The 21,978-nt window shown below is 40.2% G+C and overlaps 1 protein-coding gene across 4 annotated transcripts in view; it reads left to right on the forward strand.

Annotated features, from left to right (window-relative positions):
* The window catches only part of MYLK4 (myosin light chain kinase family member 4), a 91,831-nt gene that overhangs the window by 59,695 nt on the left and 10,158 nt on the right, over positions 1-21,978 (forward strand). For 2 of the 4 annotated variants that reach the window (XM_047734811.1, XM_047734812.1), the window contains 10 exons: positions 5,551-5,629; positions 6,199-6,649; positions 8,229-8,527; positions 12,004-12,109; positions 14,338-14,431; positions 14,508-14,617; positions 15,723-15,864; positions 18,802-18,872; positions 19,673-19,801; positions 20,406-20,558. In XM_047734811.1, coding sequence (XP_047590767.1) covers positions 5,551-5,629; positions 6,199-6,649; positions 8,229-8,527; positions 12,004-12,109; positions 14,338-14,431; positions 14,508-14,617; positions 15,723-15,864; positions 18,802-18,872; positions 19,673-19,801; positions 20,406-20,558 — 1,634 coding nt within the window. The remainder of the gene's footprint in view (positions 1-5,550; positions 5,630-6,198; positions 6,650-8,228; positions 8,528-12,003; positions 12,110-14,337; positions 14,432-14,507; positions 14,618-15,722; positions 15,865-18,801; positions 18,873-19,672; positions 19,802-20,405; positions 20,559-21,978) is intronic. The other 2 variants (XM_047734813.1, XM_047734814.1) reach the window with 1 other exon arrangement.

A 21,978-nucleotide genomic window follows, 5' to 3' on the forward strand; every position in this document is an offset into this window, starting at 1 on the left:
CAAGGGGTTATTGGAATAAGAAAACCTGAGAGTGTATTTAAATTAAGAAAAGTCTGTAGTCAATGAGGAATAACCTGATACAGTGCATTTGACCAGTGCTGTTCCCTATTCAGTCTTTCCTGCTCGAGGAGACAGTTAAATGTGGTAGTACACTCTTTTTTTTTTTAATAGTTCTGTTCAATACATCTTAAAGTTGAATAAAAGTAAAATTACCACACATCTTCACTTGACAGATGGTCTAATTAGCTGTCCTGAACCAGCTGTTAATTTCTGGTCTTTTGCTTTTTGAATGAAGCACTGCCCATGTAATAGCGAATGCATCAAAAGGCTTTAATTTTCCTGCAGGGTTATTTTCTCAGGTGACTGATTATCCTTGATGTTCTTCTCAGCAGCAGGGGAGGGTCTGATTACTGAGTTTTGAGGCCAAGGTGAACACTTTTCCTTTGGGTTTGGTTTGATCCTGTCCTGCCTTATTCTATGCCAGTCCTCATGGACCATGAAACCGGTTATGCTTTGTGAACATTCCTTTCATCAGCCCGGGGACTTTAGGGAGTCCTCTCACTCAGGGCAAGAATTTGAGTGTGCCCTGAAGATGAAAAGAAATAGATTTACTTTACAAAGAATTTCTAAAATTATCTTTTTTACTCAAGCAAGGAAATATAGTTTCGATATTCTGAAAATTCCTCTTTTTGTATTTCTTTTATTTTATTGTATTTCTTTTATTTGTATTCCATTTTTTTCTCTTCCTCATGATGAGCCCAAAGTTTAAGTCATTATACATTGTTATCATTTTGTTTTTGTATTTCTAGGCATTAGGTTAAAATTACCAAAAGGTGTTCATCTTGGCATCTCCACAGCAGTGATAATGACAAGCCCTCAGCTCGGGCTGTGCAGTTAGTATAGTCATGTTCCATTGTGATGGTAAGAAAACAGTTTTCTGTACAATCATAATCCCCAAATGCAGGGCCGAGGATGTAACTTACCGTCAGTTAAGTGATGCTAAGGATATGAGCATCAGTGACAGGGATACATTTCGGATGGTGCTTGGGAGAGTGGGGCTTTTCAGTGACACAGCCTGATTAAAGAATATTGTCAATTATCATATGGATTCACTCGTATGTGGAACATAAGGAATAGAGCAGAGGACCACAGGGGAAGGGAAGGTAAACTGAATGGGAAGAAATCAGAGGGGGAGATAAACCATGAGAGACTCTGGGAACCAAACTGAAGGTCACAGAAGGGAGCGGGGTAGAGGGATGGGGTAACTGGGTGATGGGTACAAAGGAGGGCATGTGTGGTGATGAGCACTGGGTGTTATATGCAACTAATGAATCATTGAACACTACATCAAAAACGAATGTTGTATTCTATGCTGGCTAATTGCACATTAAAAAAGTAAAAATAAATAAATAAATAAATAAATATTCTAAAAAAAAAAAAAAAAAGGGATATTGTCAGAATGAGGGTACCCGTCCTGCAGGCACTTCTTTCCTTTACTATACACGGGTTCACCAAGCATATTCAGCATGTGGTGCTGGGGAAACAAATGTGAAGAAAAGGGTCCATATCCCAGGTGGGGGACAGGCATGTCAAGTGGCCATAGAATACCAAGAAGATGATCACTGCTTTGAGGGCGTCCAGAGGAGGCAGTAGCTGTTTGCCTTTCTGTTCTTTAAAAGTTTAAATCCACTTTAAGATGGATTTTTAAGGTTGGTTTGTATTGAATGGAAAGGAGAGGAATGAGGCAAAGTCGTTCAACAGAACTAATTTTCCTTTTGGTTGTTCTACCACTTTGAAGAGAAACAGAGTTGTTGTGTAGTACTGGGACAGGCTTGTGGTCTGCGGTGGGAGTGAACTCCACACTGGGTAGGTGGACACATGCTTCCAGATGGATGCTGCCTTTTTATTTGATGCTGCGTAGCTCTTGTTTCCATGGCAATCAGTGAAACTGCCTGGAGACCAGAGTATAAGGTGCATACAATTGGTCTAAATGTCAAAGTAGTCATTAAGCAATGAATCTTGACCTCTTAGAAGCAATTTGCAAGAAATGAGCTCACTGTTCAAATTATGTACTTGTCCTTGAACCTGCTGATTAGAATAATTCTTCTCTAAAGCACATATTTCAGAAAATCATTATGTAAGAAATGGTGTTATTTGGAAGAATGGTCCTCAAATTATTTTGATTTTGCACTGCTATCAGTAAAATGCATTTAAGTAAATCCCAACATTTATTCAGAAATATGCACATTGATAAACAATACATGTATATTTATTTTTATAAATAAATTTAGCATATGACAGAAACTTATAAATTATATACCTGTCCAACTTTATTCATACATGCTTTAAAACATATATAAAATGTAAATTTTAAAAGAATAGAAAACAAATAGAAACGAGTTCTAACATGTCCTTTATATAACCTGAAAACTACTTTGGAAACATATTCCCCACTCAGGACACCAGTCAAGAAAACTGTACAGAGTGGAGAGAACAGAACTTGTTTTAAATACTTGGGCATTTGGGTCTCCTTTCTTCTGTATGTCATTCTAAATGCATCAATGGATTATTATAAAAGTAATGAATAATTGATCACAAAAGGAATCCATATGCAAATATAGAAGTATTTATTAAGTGAAGGAATAATGAGTGAATTTGAATGCACTGAAGCCCTCACACTCATCTCAGTCATCAGTGTGATTTTAGCAAAGGAACTTAGTTTCTGACATGACTTTTATCTATTAACAGAAGGTGACAGTAATCCTTACAGGAACATCATGCTTAACATGGTAAAATGGGTAGAAAATATGTTCATCTTTGGACAAGATATATCTACAGACTTGTGCTTCCTATTTTAGCATCTTCTTCAGATAACATGGAAACCCTCTTCATACTGAAGTTGCTGTTCAGAAGCAGGAAAGGAGAAATACAGTTTCTGTTTTTTGGAAACTCAGTTCAAAGTTCCTCTAGATGTCAGTATTACATAGAGAAATAAAAATACAATGGCCTGTGGCAATGAATAAAGACCTCCTTACATTATTTAAGTGGTAAAACATATGTGATATATAATTGACAAAGAAAAAATCCAGCCTCTTTTGGAAGCTGGTTTCTTATATTCTTCAGAATCGACAGCTTCTCCTGTTGGTCAACTCCAATTGCTCTACCCTCAGAATGTTTGCACTCCTAAATCTTTGCCACCAGTACCTGGATGACCTTAGAGGCAAAGGCTCATCAATTTGGCACTCCATGGAGTCTTACCTCCAAATTCTCCATTTTACCTATTTTGGTGAACTGAAATTGATTGATACATACCCTTTTTCTTTATCAAGTCCACCTATGTTCACATTATCCAGAATAAATCCAGAAGCACAATGCCTATCCACCAAGAATTTTCATTTCAAAAAAGAAACACTGAAAAACAAAATTGTACAGTATCTTACACACAATTTGTTAGACTACCTTATTTGGCTAATTTGACTTGTTTCAAAGTTGGACTTGAATTCTCTCTCTCTTGCCTTTCTTCTATGTTAATTCTATGTTAATTCTAATTGTTTGGTAAATATTTATTTCTTCACTCTACTAACTTGTTTCCATTTTATACCCTTCTCTCTCTCTCTCTTTCTCTTTTTTTTTTTTTAGATTCTTATTTATTTATTTGACAGAGTGAGAGAGAGATCACAAGTAGGCAAAGAGGCAGGCAGAGAGAGGGGGAAGCAGGCTCCCTGCTGAGCTTAGAGCCCTATGTGGGGCTCTATCTCAGGACCCTGAGATCATGACCTGAGCCGAAGGCAGTGGCTCAACCCACTGAGCCACCCAGGGGCCCCTATACGCTTCTCTCTTAATCTTCCTTCTTATCGCCTGTGGTACTGGCTGTGCGATAGATACTCAGTAAATACTAACAACACACCTTCCCTGTAATCTATTTTTTTTTCTGATTGTAGTAGTTAAGAGCACAAAATGAAGGAGACAGCTGACTAATAACCCTGGCTCGACCATTTCTGAACTGTATAATCCTTGGAAATTACCTGATTTCGTTATAAAATGTGGCTAATAATATCTATCCCAAAGGGTTGCTATGAGGATCAACTGACATGCTTAGAAATGTGCCCGGGATGTGGATAGTGCTTAGTGTATATTAGCCACATCGACATTGACATCATCACCACCATCACTCTCTTCATCATCTTCATCACCACCACCAGCATCATCATTGTCACCACCACCACCAACATCATCACCATCATTGTCATCATCATCACCATCATCACCACCATCATCGCTATATCCTAGTCACTGGGCTAAGTGCCTGAGATTCAAAGATGAACCAGTCTTCCTGCCCATTTAAGCAAGACCTACAGGCTAGTGGGAAATTAACAGGGAAAATGTTTAAAAGTGTTGTTGGTGATGCTGGGGTGAGTGCATATGCAGTGCACAGAGGGGAGAGCAGCTGGCTTTGCCTGAAGACCTTGAAGAACATTTGTCCTGCACTTTCACTTAGAAAAGGAAGTTACAAACTCTGAGGATATAATCTCTAATTTGGTTTTCCACGGATTTACTAAACCTACCACCTTTGTGTTTCAATGTCTCTATCTGAAAAATGGAAATGCTCTGAAGCTATGAGACGGCCCCTTGGATTATTAAAAGTACATTAGCCGTCTGTCTTGATGCCCCTGAGCTGCACTTACATGGAGTTTCATGCTTGCAAGTCACCCTAAGGCAGATTTTACTCTCTTTCCAAAGAAAAGAAACTGATTCTTTGGACATCCACACAATTTAATTAATTTATAGTGCACAACTTTGGAATTTATGATAACTTGGGTGGATTGGACTAATGTTTATATTTTATGTGGTATTTAAGAAAAGTTGGCTAAGCAAATTCAGAGAAGCCAGAACTATGAGAAGGATGTTTATCTGCCTAGGAAAAGGGTCATCTGTTCTAAGCCACGTGAAAGCTCATTTACAGAGGCTTACTTTAGTCTCCTACTTTTTGGTTTACAAAATCTTATTCACATAGATACTCTCATTTTTATCTGATTTATATGCGAACCATATCAAGACAATATAACTGGAGGTCAGAGGTGACGATACACTATCAATGTCCTTTAATCCATTCATGAAGATGGGCCTTCTTTTACAAACAATGCCAGAGTTTTAACAGAATTTCTTTTAGAGTAGTGAGTTCATTTGTTTTCAAGTATTGTCGTCTATTACAGTTTCATTAATTCAGACTGTCCTCTAACTTACTATTAATTCTACTGTTTTTTTTTTTCTTTTTTTGAATCATGCAATACAGTGGTTTTCAATCTGGAATGATTTTACCCCCAGAGGACACTTAGTAATTTCTGGAGACATTTTGGATATTAGAACTGGGAGGGAAGTTGCCATTGTTTTCTGGTGGGTAGAAGACAGAGGATGCTACAAAATGTTCTATAATGCTCATGACATTTTCCACAACAAAGAATTACCCACACCATGTGTCAGTAGTGCTGAGGTTGAGAAACACTGATGTAATTAATAAGTGACTTCAATTATTCAATTGTGTATCCACAGGCTAAGGAGAAGTCATGGTCACAGCTTGGCCTGAAGGAAACAACCCCTGTCAAAGACAAAAGGACATCGGCCCTCACAGGTAGTAACATCTTTAGAAGACTAGAGATTTATGCATAAAGAAAGCTCTGGTATAAAAGTCCTGTTGTCATTGTTCTTATTCAGAAGGAATTACATGTTCATAAAGCCCTGTGTTGGGAGAAGTGCTGTTTGAATAACTTTTTTGTTTGACTTTGGGTCCTACTAATTACAAACTAAAAACTCTTTGGGAACCCAAATGTCAGTCAATTGGTCATGTTCACATCTACTTTGCTTTTCCAAAGCGTATATCTTCTTTTTTTTTTTTTTAAGATTTTATTTATTTATTTGACAGAGAGAGAGATCACAAGTAGGCAGAGAGGCAGGCAGAGAGAGAGAGAGAGAGGGGAAAGCAGACTCCCCACTGAGCAGAGAGCCCGATGCAGGGCTCAATCCCAAGACCCTGGGATCATGACCTGAGCCGAAGGCAGAGGCCCAACCCACTGAGCCACCCAGGTGCCCCCAAAGGGTATATCTTCTGATAAAGAGAAACCTGAATAGAAATGCCATTATGTGAAGCCAAAATTATACTGATCACATGCGTCCTCCATTAAAATATTTTGTGGCTTTTAGAGAGATCTTCCCAGAAGAACCAGCCCTCCTCTGAGAAAGAAAAGATTAATAAACTCAACGAGAAAGATTCCAAGAAGACCAATGCCTCTTTAGTTCAGAGAAGTTTTGCCACATTTCATACCGAAAGACCACAAGACAAGGTAGAAGATTTTGCTCTAAGAAGTTCCATAGAGCCAAGAGAAAATAAAGACACAAGAGACATTTCAAGCACACAGAGACTGAGCAGACAAGAAAACAGTAGTGCTGGAAATGATACACAAGCCATTGTGGATAAAAATGAATGTCCAGTGTTCAAAGGAGAGAAAAATGGGCTTCATTTTAAGGAAGATACTAGTGGAAAAGAAATTGAGATGAAAGGAGGACCAGCAATTGCAAATGAAACAGTGTTGGACAAGTGTTCAGATAAAAAGCAGTGTGTTGATAAAACTAACAGTGATCAATTCTGTGAAAGGTAGGCTCTAAACCATTGCTTGCCTACAACGGATGTCTTTGGTAGACTTATGTGCCATTGCAATTTAAAGCCATACCAAAAGGAGAACTGAAGTGAGTTTTTAAAGCAATGGTTTAGAAACTAGTTTCCCAGCTGGTGTGGGTTTTTCTTGGCCCTGTTTCTTGCCATTACTTTTTCTTCTTGCCTGTGATATTTTCAGGCATTTTTACTGTTTTCTTCTACTAACTGGTAGATAAAGATAATGACTATTATCAATCAATATTTTAAAAGTATTTTATTTATTTATTTGACAGACAGAGATCACAAGTAAGCAGAGAGGCAGGCAGAGAGAGACAGGGAAGAAGGCTCCCCGCTGAGCAGAGAGCCCGATGCGGGGCTCAATCCCAGGACCCTGGGATCATGACCTGAGCCAAAGGCAGAGGCTTTAACCCACTGAGTCACCCAGGCGCCCCGAATCAATATTTTTTAAAAGATTAAGTAAGACGTTCTTATTTTTAGCAATATAAAGCACATCCTTCCTAAGATCAAGAATTGAATAATGAGATCAGATTTAACCATAAGTTAAGAAACTAATTCTTAACTTATGCCTGATAAATTGGCTATTTTCTGAGAATATTGTAAGGATTGAGTAAGAAGTAGATTATCGAAGGGCTCTTCCTCAACTGCAAAGTTTCACATATAAGTTCAGGTAATTATGTAGCCAATTACAATCAATTACTCTATCTTGTGATGGGCCACAGAATCTATCTGGAACAGAATATCCAAATACCTGTGTGTTTTTTAGGGAATTAAGATATAATTTTTATTTCACTTATAAGTAATGTATTTGAAACCTAATCATGGAGAAGCCTAATTTTTATTTGTCAGAGAGAGAGGGAGAGAGAGCAAGCACAGACAGACAGAATGGCAGGCAGAGGCAGAGGGAGAAGCAGGCTCCCCGCCAAGCAAGGAGCCCGATGTGGGACTCGATCCCAGGACGCCGGGATCATGACCTGAGCCGAAGGCAGCCGCTTAACCAACTGAGCCACCCAGGCGTCCCAGAAGCCTAATTTTTAAAGAATTAAACGTAAAAACCAATATTTATTAAGAAAGTCCATCACTGTGAGGATATGCTTAGTAAGGTAAGGAGCTATTAAAAAACTGAAATTAGTTCAATTCTTTCATCGATAAAGGTTTACTCTCCCTGCTGTTTATATTCAGAGAGATGATTACTTCCTTTAGTATACTTAATTTAGTAATCTTTCTCTTCTATAAGAAAAGGAAGTGAAAAAAATGAAGATCGAATTATCTAGGTATCATAAAATGACTCCTTTGGTAAAGATTCCGTGAAATAACCTGGGGTCATAATGAGGTCATCAGGGGAGTCCCTGGGACCCAAGTCTTCTACACCTGTTCTTGGGCTCCTTCATATGACGGGGAAACATACTGCTCCATTTTATCCCAAATGCCGAACCATCCTACTCTATCATGAAGCTTCACCAAACCACCATGTTCAGCAAGCTTTAGCGCTAAGACCTTTGACCGGCTGAAAGTTATCTCCTTGAAACGTTGAAAGCTGCAGCTGGATTTTATTTTCCAGGTGTATCAGCAATGTAAAAGCCATTTCCTCATTCCAAATCCTGGAAAACTCAGCACTAGCGCCCACTTTCCAGAACGCTGAGGAAGCAGAACCCACTGGCGGCAGCAAGCGGAGGGTGATGGAGGAGTGCTTCACCAAAGAGGACAACAAAAAGTGCAGAATAGATGTAGCGAGCCCAGGTGAAGGACACGTATTTAGGACACAGGAAACTGGACAAGCCCGGGGAGGCTTACAAGGCAAACCCCTGGAGTCCACTGGAACTAAGACCTCCAGACAGCAAGATCTGGTGGCCCTACTGGGTAGGAAATGGCTTTTGTTTCAGTCTTTTAGAGATTCTTAACCTTTCCAGCAAACATTTCCAACTGAATTCCACCTAGCCTAACAGCCTGAAGGAGACACAATGCCAACTGATGTCATTGGTGTATGTAAAAAATCACCCCCCCCTTTTTTTGTCTGAAGAGATGAATGCCACCAAGAGAATTCTTGCATGACTTCTTTCGTTTTCAGCATATTTATGGTGTGAGAGATGAATGGCTATATCAAATGAGATTCCCGGAGACTTCTAGTATCTGAATTTTTAAAAAATATTAGCACTTGGCAGAGTGCCTCGCACAAGATAAGTGCTCCAGAATTACACGTTGAATACATTTAAAGTTCTGAAACCAAAGTTATTATCTACTCCCCTCCCCTTGTATCCTTGTATGCATGTAAGAAGCTGAATGCAATAGATGCTTAAATATGGAATAAATGGGGAAATGAATAGGCTCACAGAAAGCAAACCATGAAAAAATTAAAAGAACAATGGAAGGATATAACTGAGTTCGTGCTTTAGAACTGATCATGACGTGGACTAGAGTTAGAACACTTAGACTTGAGGGTGGGAAGTAGGAGAAATTTGAGAGCTGTAGCATATGTACTTAGCCAGTTTTATTGGTGGTTTTATTTCCAGACAGGAAAATTTCATCTTTGTGCCTTAAAAGTGTCTTAAATAAAGTCTAAAATATTTTGGAAAGTAATATAGAATAATAGCCAACATTTCAATGACATGAAGAATCTCTTCATCTTTCTTTCTTTTAGTTAAATAATGGACCTCATAGTGTTTTGTTTTGTTTTTTTAATGGATCAAACAATTTCTTATCTTTGAACTTACATGGTTTTGGGATTAAGAGAATTATCTGTATGGACTGTACTGGGGTTAGAGCTTTTCAACTATTGTGGCATTTCTTTTTTTTTTTTTTTTTTTTAAATAGGGTAATTTTATTTTAAATTTTTTTATTTTTTTCAGCATAACAGTATTCATTATTTTTGCACCACACCCAGTGCTCCATGCAATCCGTGCCCTCTACAATACCCACCACCTGGTGCCCCCAACCTCCCACCCCCCACCCCTTCAAAATTCTCAGATCGTTTTTCAGAGTCCATAGTCTCTCATGGTTCACCTCCCCTTCCAATTTCCCTCAACTCCCTTCTCCTCTCCATCTCCCCTTGTCCTCCATGCTATTTGTTATGCTCCACAAATAAGTGAAACCATATGATACTTGACTCTCTCTGCTTGACTTATTTCACTCAGCATAATCTCTTCCAGTCCCGTCCATGTTGCTACAAAACTTGGGGATTCATCCTTTCTTTCTTTTTTTTTTTTTTTTAAATTTTTTTTATTTTTTTCAGCATAACAGTATTCATTATTTTTGCACCACACCCAGTGCTCCATGCAATCCGTGCCCTCTACAATACCCACCACCTGGTGCCCCCAACCTCCCACCCCCCACCCCTTCAAAATTCTCAGATCGTTTTTCAGAGTCCATAGTCTCTCATGGTTCACCTCCCCTTCCAATTTCCCTCAACTCCCTTCTCCTCTCCATCTCCCCTTGTCCTCCATGCTATTTGTTATGCTCCACAAATAAGTGAAACCATATGATAATTGACTCTCTCTGCTTGACTTATTTCACTCAGCATAATCTCTTCCAGTCCCGTCCATGTTGCTACAAAACTTGGGGATTCATCCTTTCTTTCTTTTTTTTTTTTTTTTTTTTTTTTTTTACAGCTTTATAAACATATATTTTTATGCCCAGGGGTACAGGTCTGCGAATCGCCAGGTTTACACACTTCACAACACTCACCATAGCACATACCCTCCCTGATATCCATAACCCCACCCCCTCTCCCAACCCCCTCCCCCCATCAACCCTCAGTTTGTTTTGTGAGATTAAGAGTCACTTATGGTTTGTCTCCCTCCCAATCCCATCTTGTTTCATTTACTCTTCTCCTACCCCCTCGACCCCCCATGTTGCATCTCCTCTCCCTCATATCAGGGAGATCATATGATAGTTGTCTTTCTCCGATTGACTTATTTCGCTAAGCATGATACCCTCTAGTTCCATCCACGTCGTCGCAAATGGCAAGATTTCATTTCTTTTGATGGCTGCATAGTATTCCATTGTGTATATATACCACATCTTCTTTATCCATTCGTCTGTAGATGGACATCTAGGTTCTTTCCATAGTTTGGCTATTGTAGACATTGCTGCTATAAACATTCGGGTGCATGTGCCCCTTCGGATCACCACGTTTGTATCTTTAGGGTAAATACCCAGCAGTGCAATTGCTGGGTCATAGGGTAGTTCTATTTTCAACCTTTTGAGGAACCTCCATGCTGTTTTCCAGAGTGGTTGCACCAGCTTGCATTCCCACCAACAGTGTAGGAGGGTTCCCCTTTCTCCGCATCCTCGCCAGCATCTGTCATTTCCTGACTTGTTAATTTTAGCCATTCTGACTGGTGTGAGGTGATATCTCATGGTGGTTTTGATTTGTATTTCCCTGATGCCGAGTGATATGGAGCACTTTTTCATGTGTCTGTTGGCCATGTCATCAAAAATCTCCAAACAAACAAAAGCCCAGGGCCAGACGGCTTCCTGGGGGAATTCTACCAAACATTTAAAGAAGAACTAATTCCTCTTCTCCTGAAACTGTTCCAAAAAATAGCAATAGAAGGAAAACTTCCAAACTCATTTTATGAGGCCAGCATCACCTTGATCCCAAAACCAGACAAGGATCCCAACAAAAAAGAGAACTACAGACCAATATCCTTGATGAACACAGATGCAAAAATTCTCGCCAAAATACTAGCCAATAGGATTCAACAGTACGTTAAAAGGATTATTCACCACGACCAAGTGGGATTTATTCCAGGGCTGCAAGGCTGGTTCAACATCCGCAAATCAATCAATGTGATACAACACATTAATAAAAGAAAGAACAAGAACCATATGATACTCTCCATAGATGCTGAAAAAGCATTTGACAAAGTACAGCATCCCTTCCTGATCAAAACTCTTCAAAGTGTAGGGATAGACGGCACATACCTCAATATTATCAAAGCTATCTATGAAAAACCCACCGCAAATATCATTCTCAATGGAGAAAAACTGAAAGCTTTTCCGCTAAGGTCAGGAACATGGCAGGGATGTCCGTTATCACCACTGCTATTCAACATAGTACTAGAAGTCCTAGCCTCAGCAATCAGACAACAAAAGGATATTGTGGCATTTCTAAAAGTTGTTCTGAAGGTTTTAGTTTTGTGGTCCTGACATTCTTTCTGAAAGATGTCAGGTGTCACCTTTATGTATTATAGACCATAATATGCAATAAAAACATACATTTCCTGGATCACTAGCCATAAAATAGATGGCCCATTTTATTTTATTCTCGGGCCCAGTTTTGGTGCCAGAAAGAGGTCTGTTTAACAAATGGCCCTTCTCTTCCTCTCACCATCTAGATGATGTCCCGGCTCCTCCCGCCCCGTTTAATCACCGTATCGTGACAGCCAAACAAGCAGCCATCAACAGTTTTTATACCGTGAGCAGAACGGAAATTTTAGGAGGGTAAGTAACACTCAATTTTAACACGCTTTCAACAAAGGAAGAGAGTTTTCAAAGAGGCAGATCCTGAGGATTGCGTAAATGTTTGCCAGCCTTGACCCGACAACCAGAAACGTCATAAAGAAGCATTTTAAGGGATTGTAAACATTTCTGAAAATCGTCACTGATGTCAGAAAGGTTGATGTGGTGACAGTGACTGAAGTCCACATTTATTATCTGCTTTACTTCCCATGTTGTAATGTCTGAAAGTGGGAGAAGCCCTCGTGAGTCACCAGGAGGCTTAGAAGCTGTCCAAAACTTGAAAATGGAGATATAAAATGTAAAAATGAGTGAACACTGTGTATTTATTGTGGCATGTGTTAAATCTTTTTTTTTTACCATTGTTGTTGGTTTTCCATTTATGTCGTTACTGTATTAATTGCTATTATGTGTTTTGAGTGATTGCTTCAGTCACTGAAGAATTTTTTTAAAGGATGTCTAAATGTACACTCTCCCCTTGAAGGAGGAAAAGTACAGTCCATCAGACCGAATTTATTACTGGGAGATATTCCTTCCTCTTCTACAATAATCACAATCCTCCTTTGATATCTTGTAATTTAATGTCTAAATTATAAAGTTTGCTACTGTCAGCATATCTCTATGAAATAGCAAAAGGAAGTAGAATATTTATACTGCTATACACAAAAGTTACTTACCAACACATGGAAAATATGCATAGAAACTACAGGGCATGTTTCTGCATTTGGTCATTGGGGTGTCATCCCTACTGTGAAGTCCCTTCTTCCTCTTCCTGCTCCATATTTCATTTGCCCTCCACCATGGGGAACCACCTGAATGCTTCACTCCTCAGCCTGCTGATTATAGAGAACTGCCCTTCAGACTATGAGGAAGGGCAGACAGACAAACGGGAACTCTGAAACGTGAATAGGTACCGTGGGAGTCTTTAGTATTACTGCACGTAGAGGCCCATTGGGGTCATCAGGGACTTCAGTGTTAACCCAGCAATTGTCTCGGAAGGAGAATAGTTATTTGCTGAAGATGCTTTGAGACAATTCCAAGGGCATTTTCTTTCTTTTTTTCTTTTTTAAAAAAAGATGTATTTATTTTAGAGAGAGAGAGTGAGCACAAGCAGGGGGAGGGGAAGAGGGAGAGGGAGAAGCAGGCTCCCTGATGAGCAGGGTACCTGATGAGAGGCTCCATCTCAGGACCCTGAGATCATGACCTGAGCCGAAATCAAGAGGGGGATGCTTCACCCGCTGAGCCATCAGTGGCACCCCCAGGGCATTATCTTCATCAGTAGTCACAGGTGAGGTTCCTAGGCTGTGTTCATGTGGTCCAGTAAAGAGACTAGATCTGGAATGGTAGTTGGAATTCAGGTCCTCCTTTGGCTTATATTTACAGGAATGTCATTCTCTGAGACCCAACTGTTTTTGCATAGATGTAGCCGAGTTGAGTGGGACATAGTGGTGGTCATCACACTGCCTCTGTCAGTTGTTGCCACCATCCTCACCTCTGCAGTCCTCCAGATGTTGTGGGCCTTCAGGTCACAATGTTGCTCAGGAAGCTTCCCCTTCCCCATGATAGCCACATTGCACAAGCAGGCACCTGTGTTGTGTTTTACTAAATCAGGAATCAAAGCAAGAAGTCATATTTCAAAATTGTTCAAGACTGTGCGTTTTGATATGTGATTACATGTGTAAGAAGCTGTCCTTCAAAGTATATATAAATTTATATCCAAGCTAAATTGTCAAAAAATCTCATGGGTGATTATATAATATGTATTTTTATTATGTGTATCTATGTGCAATATTGCTATTACTTTATTTATATGCAGTTTCCAAAATAATTTTATATGGCTGACCTACACCCTGTATTGTTCATATGCTTATAAAACCTAGGTTATTCCACTCACATGTATTCAGAAAGCTTCTCTTTTTTTCTATAACAAGTTCTCAAATTTTAGGCTGCATGTGAATCACCTAAGGAGCTCTGAAAATGCAGATTCTGGGGCCTTACCCTGGATTCTTGCCTTAGTAGGTCTGGGGTAGGGCCAGGAAACCCCTCAGCCTGTGACAGATAGATCGCACTTTAATATTATTTTAGAAGCTTATTGGCTATAGTAGATACACTTAACAGGTTTGCTCACTCAAACCCCAAAAAAGAAATGCCCCGACAGCTGCGTCTTCCACTGGGGCCCAGCTCACGCTGCACCACGTCCTCTTCTTCCACAGGGGGCGTTTTGGCCAGGTTCACAAGTGTGAAGAGAAAGCAACAGGTCTGAAGCTGGCGGCCAAGATCATCAAGACCAGAAGCACGAGGGACAAGGTAAAGACTGTGCCACGTGGGTCTCTCCTTGTCATCATTATCTTCACTTCGCTAAAGCATCTGTCCTTCTTCTCAGGATGAAGTGAAGAATGAGATCAACATCATGAACCAGCTGGATCACGTGAACCTCATTCAGCTCTATGATGCCTTCGAGTCAAAGAATGACATCATCCTGGTCATGGAGTAGTATGTGTTCTACCGGCCCCTGGCCCCTCCCCTGCACAGCTACGTGCAGCCCCCATGATTACGCAGCCGTAGCTCTGTCTTGCTTTGGAAGTTGCTAGATCTGTGCTTAGTGTACTTCTGATTCCGACTGGCATGTACCAGACAACTGCATCGGTTTCGGAAGGAAAATTACCTAGGAATCCACATCTCCATGTATGACTTTACTAAGAAGTAGAATAACCTCATAGACATAGCTTTAGATCTAAGCTATAAAACTGTCAAATACCCAGCCTAAAGGTTATTATGGTTAACCTGAAGGAAAGTGATTTTTGAACTACATTTTAATTTCAACCTAATCGTTAATACAAAGTTCACATCAAATTCTTAGTAATTGGGACTAAGAGACTTGCAACTAGGTTTCATTTGTATAAAAATTTAGTAAACAGTTAGAAAGTGAGTAGTTCTCAGTAATGCTGATTCACTATTGTGATTCAGCTCATTCTTTCCTCCGCTTGGGGTTTTGTTTATCATTGCGCAATAGGAATTTTGGGTAACAAAATGTCTAGCATCAGAAGCACACAGGAGTGGGTTAAAGCCTCTGCCTTTGGCTTAGGTCATGATCCCAGGGTGCTGGGATCAAGCCCTGTATCAGGCTCTTTGCTCAGCAGGGAGCCTGCTTCCTCCTCTCTGTCTGCCTCTGCCTACTTGTGATCTCTGTCAAATAAATAAATAAAATCTTAAAAAAAAAAAAGCACATAGGAGCTCTTTAACACTGAAAGTCTGAGGAGACCCTATTTGACCTTTGCTTGGTATTTGGGATTCCTCTCCCTGCCTTTGTAAGGTCCTCTTTATCTTTTGTATATGTTAGGAAATGGCCGATGTGGACTCACTTCAGAGCTGCAGCCACTGGATGATGGGGACCTTGAGGCTTTCCCATAGTGAAATTGATGGTAGCATTAAAGGGCCTCAGCTAAGCATCATCTATCTGAGATAGCGACAGAGGGAGAGAAGTCACACACAGCTGCTGGAGGAGTTAGGGGATCTTAAACACCCAGCTGCTATGCCAAGAAATAGCTGTGTTCAGGAAGGAGTCATACTCAGGACTTCACACCTCTTCCTTCTGCAGTGTGGATGGAGGGGAGCTGTTTGACCGCATCATCGATGACAACTACAATCTGACCGAGTTTGACACCATCCTGTTCATCAAGCAGATATGTGAGGGCATAAGACACATGCATCAGATGTACATTCTCCACTTGGATCTGAAGGTAAAGCATGCTGTTTGGTATGAAGCCCCTTCCACTTTCCCCTCCTGTAGATCAATCAGTAGGTCCCATCAGATACTATTTGCCAGCTTGGGAAATTTATGCTGTCATGAGGTACATATTCGGGAATTAAAGAAAACCTGGATTCTTAGCATCATCTTCCTAATCCCAGCTTTCATCACCCCCTAATATTTGCACATCTCTACCTTCAGGTACAACTATTCAGATTCTTGTAACTTCCCTGTGAAAGAAATCCACGTGGGAGATCCTTTCCCTAAAAGTTTAGGATTAAAACCACCACCACTACCAGCACCATGGGGGTTATTGCTGTGTCCCTCTCATTTTTAGAATAAGTAGGTAGGAGGATTTTAGCTAACTCAGAATTCCCTAGTGGTAGCCAAGTTTTCCCACTCTCCAAGCATCCTTCGTGGTCTCAAACTCTTTTAGGAGGCACTGGACTTTAGGGATTTGTTTTTCTGTGTCATGCTAGAGCAGTGAGTAGAGACCTATGGCAGAATGGGGTATAGGACAGCCAGAAGGGCAGTGCTAAAATGCTGAGGAGCTGGGAAGGGTGGTGGAAGTGGGGCTGGCACCACATTGGACATGGTAGAGAACCTATGTAAGCAGCGGGGAGCCAAGCCACCTGCCTTTCTCATCTAATTTAATGACCCTTCCCTTTTGGTCTCTCTCCCATTATGAAGTGCCTAGAATTGGACTATAAATTGTTAGAACTAAGGAAATACCCAGGCTCAGTAACTCTGATCAGCTCTAATATTGGGGTTAAATATCATAAATTGCCTCTTCTTGTGTGGCACAATCATTTTCTCATTTCCCTGTTTGCACAGCATGACCGTAAGATAAAATATATATTCTCTAAAACATACCATCAATTGCAAGTCATAGGGGATTGTAGAGCTAAATAAATTTAACTTCCTTAAATTGGTTTCTATAGTCTACTCTTCTTGTAACTTAGCTTCCCTCACTGTTTTGATTTATGTGTGCTACTTCTCCCATTCACAGGGCAGGAGGAAGTGGTATATGAAAGACAAAGTCAGAGGTTGAAAATCATTAGCAAAGCCCTGGCTTCAAACTGAGTTTGATAATGTGTGTTTCCATGGAGCATTTTCCTTGAGTGTGGATACTCTGCAGATATCCCTAAAGGGATTTGATTGGCAACTATAACTAGGACCTGACCTATCATAAGTCAAAAAGCTCTGTATGTGGCTTCATAACATTGATTGAGGACTTGCAATGGGCAATTTTAGTCATGGCTTGAAGGCAAAGATAATAGTAAAGGCGACAGCTGGATGGGTCATTAAGGACCACTCATCCCTTACAGAAATCTCCTTGGAAGAAAAAGGGCCAAAAATATTAAGAGTGATTGTCACCATTGGAGGGGAGATTATAGGTGACTTAAAAATGAAAAATGGTCTCCTTTTCTCCTTTTTGCAAATCTTATTCAATGAACATGCTTTTCTTTAATAGAAAAAAAATTAACTTTTTGAAGTGCCTTCAAAGCTATAAACACATTTGGGGCGCCTGGGTGGCTCAGTGGGTTAAGCCTCTGCCTTCAGCTCAGGTCATGATCCCAGGGTGCTGGGATCGAGCCCCACATCGGGCTCTCTACTCCGCAGGGAGCCTGCCTCCACCTCTCTCTCTGCCTGCCTCTCTGCCTACTTGTGATCTCTGTCTGTCAAATAAAAAAAAAAAAGCTGTAAACACATTTTTATATCATAGTATTCTTTGACAATTAGACAACTTTATTCATATTGATCAATTATTTAAGCTTGAAACCAAATGTTCTTATAGAGTGTCCACTTCATCATCAATAGCTTTTATTCATAGACACCAATTTTAGAGATATTTTAGAAAAGGGCTTCCAAAGACATTATGTCAACCAAATGGTCTATTGAATGTTGATCAAGTGCTTCTTAGTTTCTGATCTCATTTGAACCTCCTTTCCACCCAGACAGGAAGAGGGAGGATAGCTGTGATCCCACCTATAGGATGGGACATGGGATCCTGGGGATTCAGCAACTTGGCTAATGTGCCCCAGCTCTTAGGTGTGAGTTGGGACTAGAACTTGAGAGTTCCAAGCAATTCTTTGAAAATTGTCTTTTTTATGGATGACCTAGACTTTAAATCAAATTCCCTATTTTTCTCAGATCTCAGTTTTCTGACCTGACAAATACAAGCATCCTTATAAGACACTCCATAAACACCGAGTTGCAATTCTAATATCCATGTTTTCTCCCTCTTCACCCCCCTAGACTGTCACCTTGACAGAGAGCAAAGACTTAACCAGAGTCAAACTTAAGAGAACACTTAGTCAAGGGTTTGGGCACTGAGAACAAACTCAGCAAAACTTTGGAATTGCTGAGAATGAAGAATGAATGAGGGGGAAGTCTTCCTTTTACACATGACTTTCCCATAGTCTAAGCACAAAGGGAAAATCTGGAGGTCAGGAGCGTTCACGTTATATTGCATACTCAGTGTGGTTGTTTAAATGAATCAGGCTATTTCTCCTGGAACTCATAAATCTTCGGGAAAGATATTCCTCCAAGAAGGGGAAATTCGTACTTAATAATTTTAGAGGGGCAGAGTCAAGTCCGAGACAGCCTCCACCAGTCCATTTGGAAGGTACTGAAGCAGGCTCCTTGTCTTTCTTCCCTCAAAGAGGCCTCTGCTTGAACTCACACATTATGGTAAACTGCAGAACCAGGGAGAGAGACAGGCAGGGTAATGCAAGATTGGCAGGGTACCCACAACCTCATCCACCACAAAATTAAAGGAGAAAATACCCACACAGACAAGCCAGACCCAAAGTGAAAGGCCTGATATGTTTTTCCTGAGCATTGCTGTATTTTTAGTTGTGGTTCAAGGACAATTTGAGTGAATGATGGTTGTTTTCATTGCTAATGTGTCTCTTTCTCCTGGCAGCCTGAGAATATCCTGTGTGTGAATCGGGATGCTAAACAAATAAAAATTATTGATTTTGGATTGGCCAGAAGGTATGTGTATTTGGACATAGGTATATGAATGGAGGTAGTGAGCATGTTGGTGCTCTTTGTTTGCAAAGATAAATCTGATACACTTCATGGTTTTAGACTCTCATTTAGAATTAACTTGACAAAAATTATATCCCAGCCTTACCTTGCTGACTTTGGAATTGGAATGTTTAGAGGTTTCTACAGTGTATCCAAGAAAAAAAAAATAAGAAAACTTAAAATCTTATACAGTGAAAGTTATTAAATTTGAAGACATTAATTTAGAATTTGTAAGTTTGTCTTAGTCTTTTTATTTGTTCCATCTGTAAAGAGAAGATTTACTTTAAAAAAATGAATAAATGAGATTGGAAAAGGTTCTGGTTCCTATAAGCTTCTTAAGTGAACAGAGTTTATATGTGGACTTCAGTCTATTGATGGTGAATATAAAATGGATGCAAATAATTGCATTTCACTTACTTGTTAAGATGGCCATACTCAAGCCATCAGCATGTCAAGGATTGTATCAGTTTTCCTTTCGTCATGTTCTAGATTTCAGGTGTTCTATTTTCACCAGCTTTCTCCACCACTGTTTCAGATTATTAAGGTTTTCCAGTATGAATTATGACTCTTAAACTCCTGGAACTTTCTAAAACAAGTTTTTAACACTATTTCCTAAATACACGATTTCCTTTAAAGCCTGTGTGTTTAAAGTTTGCTGCATGGCTGACGTTATTTTGTCTTATAGACAGCATCTTTTCAGTTTCTATGACTATTGCTGTTTGATTGACCCTCTCCATCCCTCCACTTTGTCTCCCAAATTCCAGGTACAAACCCAGAGAGAAGCTGAAGGTGAACTTTGGAACTCCGGAATTTCTTGCCCCTGAAGTTGTGAACTATGATTTTGTTTCCTTTCCCACTGACATGTGGAGTGTGGGCGTCATTGCCTATATGCTGTAAGCAGGTCTCCAGTCTCTCTGACACTTACACACAGGCATCATGGCCCAATTTAGGTCTTTTAACAGATAAATAACACTGTGCCATGTTGAGTCACTTTCTGGGCTCTGTGAATCCTGTGGGTGAAAGGAGTAAATTCTTTCCCTGCTCATCACCTGAAAAGTAAATGTATGTCTACTTGTAATTGTGTTAACTCTTAGGATAATACCTCATGTAATAAAAGTAATTAAAAAGCAACTTGGGTCCTGATCTCCTAAATGATGAAGGTTAGCCTTATCCCTCAGGGGTGACCCTTTGGTGTTTGCCATCTGAGTGTGTGGCAGACTTCAGCAGCTGTAAAGGCTTTAAAAATGAGGTTGTGCTCTCCTTAGAGATTTCATATTTCAGGGTGGCTGCTGGTGTTTCTGCAGGTGTTTCTTTAGGGGCCAGGGTCGGGGAGCGAAGCGTTTTCCTGATTGCAAAAACATATGATAAAATTATGCTTAATTATTAGGTTATTTGCCCTCTCTCAATTTTAAACAACAGAGCCAAGAAAAAGCAACCTTTCTGTAAAGGGTTTGAAGCTATTTAAACAAGACTCACTCTGGTTCCTCTGTCTTACAGACTGAGTGGTTTGTCTCCCTTCCTGGGTGACAATGATGCTGAGACCCTGAGCAACATCCTGGCCTGCAGGTGGGACTTAGAGGATGAAGAATTTCAGGACATCTCAGAGGAGGCCAGGGAGTTTATCTCCAAGCTTCTGATTAAGGAGAAGAGGTAACCCAAGTTGGTTCCGGGCTCTAGAAGAAGGAAGGAAAATAGGGAAGCATAGGCTACCATAATACATGGAAATAACTCCCAAATTCTCTATGTGACATCTCCAATGCCTGAGAAAAGTTGTAAATGGAAGGAGTTTGATGCTCTTGACCTTGCTTACTGAGATCAGGGACTGGTTTGGTCACATGGCTTGAAAGGGGCTACAAAAACTTCCCTGTTTCTGCCTTTTGCAATAAGACTCTAGCAATTAGGGGCTCTTGCCGGGCCTCAAAATGAAGGGTTTGGGATAAGTTATTTCCATAACCCCTTTCACATCTACAAAGCACATATCCGGCTCTGTGTAGCTGAACACTTAACTATCATTTCATTTCAGAGCCTGCTGTGGGCCAGACTGTGCCAAGTACTTTATAGGCTTGTCTTTTAACCCCTATCCATCTCCAAGAGGTGGGAATTATCATTCCTGTTTTATTAATGAGACTCTAAATAGTTTTCCCAAGAGCATATGGCTAGTCAGTGGCAGAATGGAGCATCCAAAATTCAACCTTCCCCTAAGGCTGCCCACTTAACTATTACATATTATGTGGTCTTCTATTTTCTGTTATGCTAAAACCACATTAATTCAAAATTCAGTAGATGGAGGCGCCTAGGTGGCTCAGTCTGTTAAGCATCTGCCTTTGGCTCAGGTCATGATCTCAGGGTCCTGGGATCCAGCCCCGCATGGAGCTCCCAGCTCAGTGAGGAGCTTCTCCCTCTGCCCCTCTCCCCTGTTTGTGCTCTCTTTCTCTCTCTTTCTCTCAAATAAATAAATAAAACCTTAAAGAATTCAGCTAATGAAGAAAAGTGACCTTGAAACAGAGGGGCTTGCATTTTAGAATTACAAACAGTGGAAGGATATTGTGATTTAGTCAAAAACACTGTTTTTTGGTTTTATATTTAAAATGTAAAATGGTAAACAGTGTTTAAGATTTTCAAGGCCAACCATACTGGCTTCACTGTTTTATTATCTTTATGGCTTTTAAGTTATTAATAAACATGACCATGAACAGATAGGAGTGTGTAATTTGCGGGGAGGGGATTAAAGAAGCAACATGGAGGAGCTATACCTGCACCAAGGAGGTGTTTTATCAATGGGTCTGGGGCATTGAGAACACATATGTAAAGTCTGACCCTGTCTATAGGTAACCCATGATCTAAGAGAAGAGATAGGTATTTTTTTTTTTAAAGGATAGAATACAATGCAGTTAACGCAAAGGTAGTCTATTGAAAAGGGTCAGTCAGAACTGCATCCTAGAGGGTAAGGAGGACTTAGCCAGGCAGGGGGTGTCAGTGTGAGGAAGGGGCACCGTACAGACATGGGTTTTATCTTTCATGGAAAGGCACAACACCTGATATTACCATTACTATTATTATTAATATTTAT

This window comes from Lutra lutra, chromosome 6, assembly GCF_902655055.1.
Source record: "Lutra lutra chromosome 6, mLutLut1.2, whole genome shotgun sequence".
Taxonomy (NCBI): domain Eukaryota; kingdom Metazoa; phylum Chordata; class Mammalia; order Carnivora; family Mustelidae; genus Lutra; species Lutra lutra.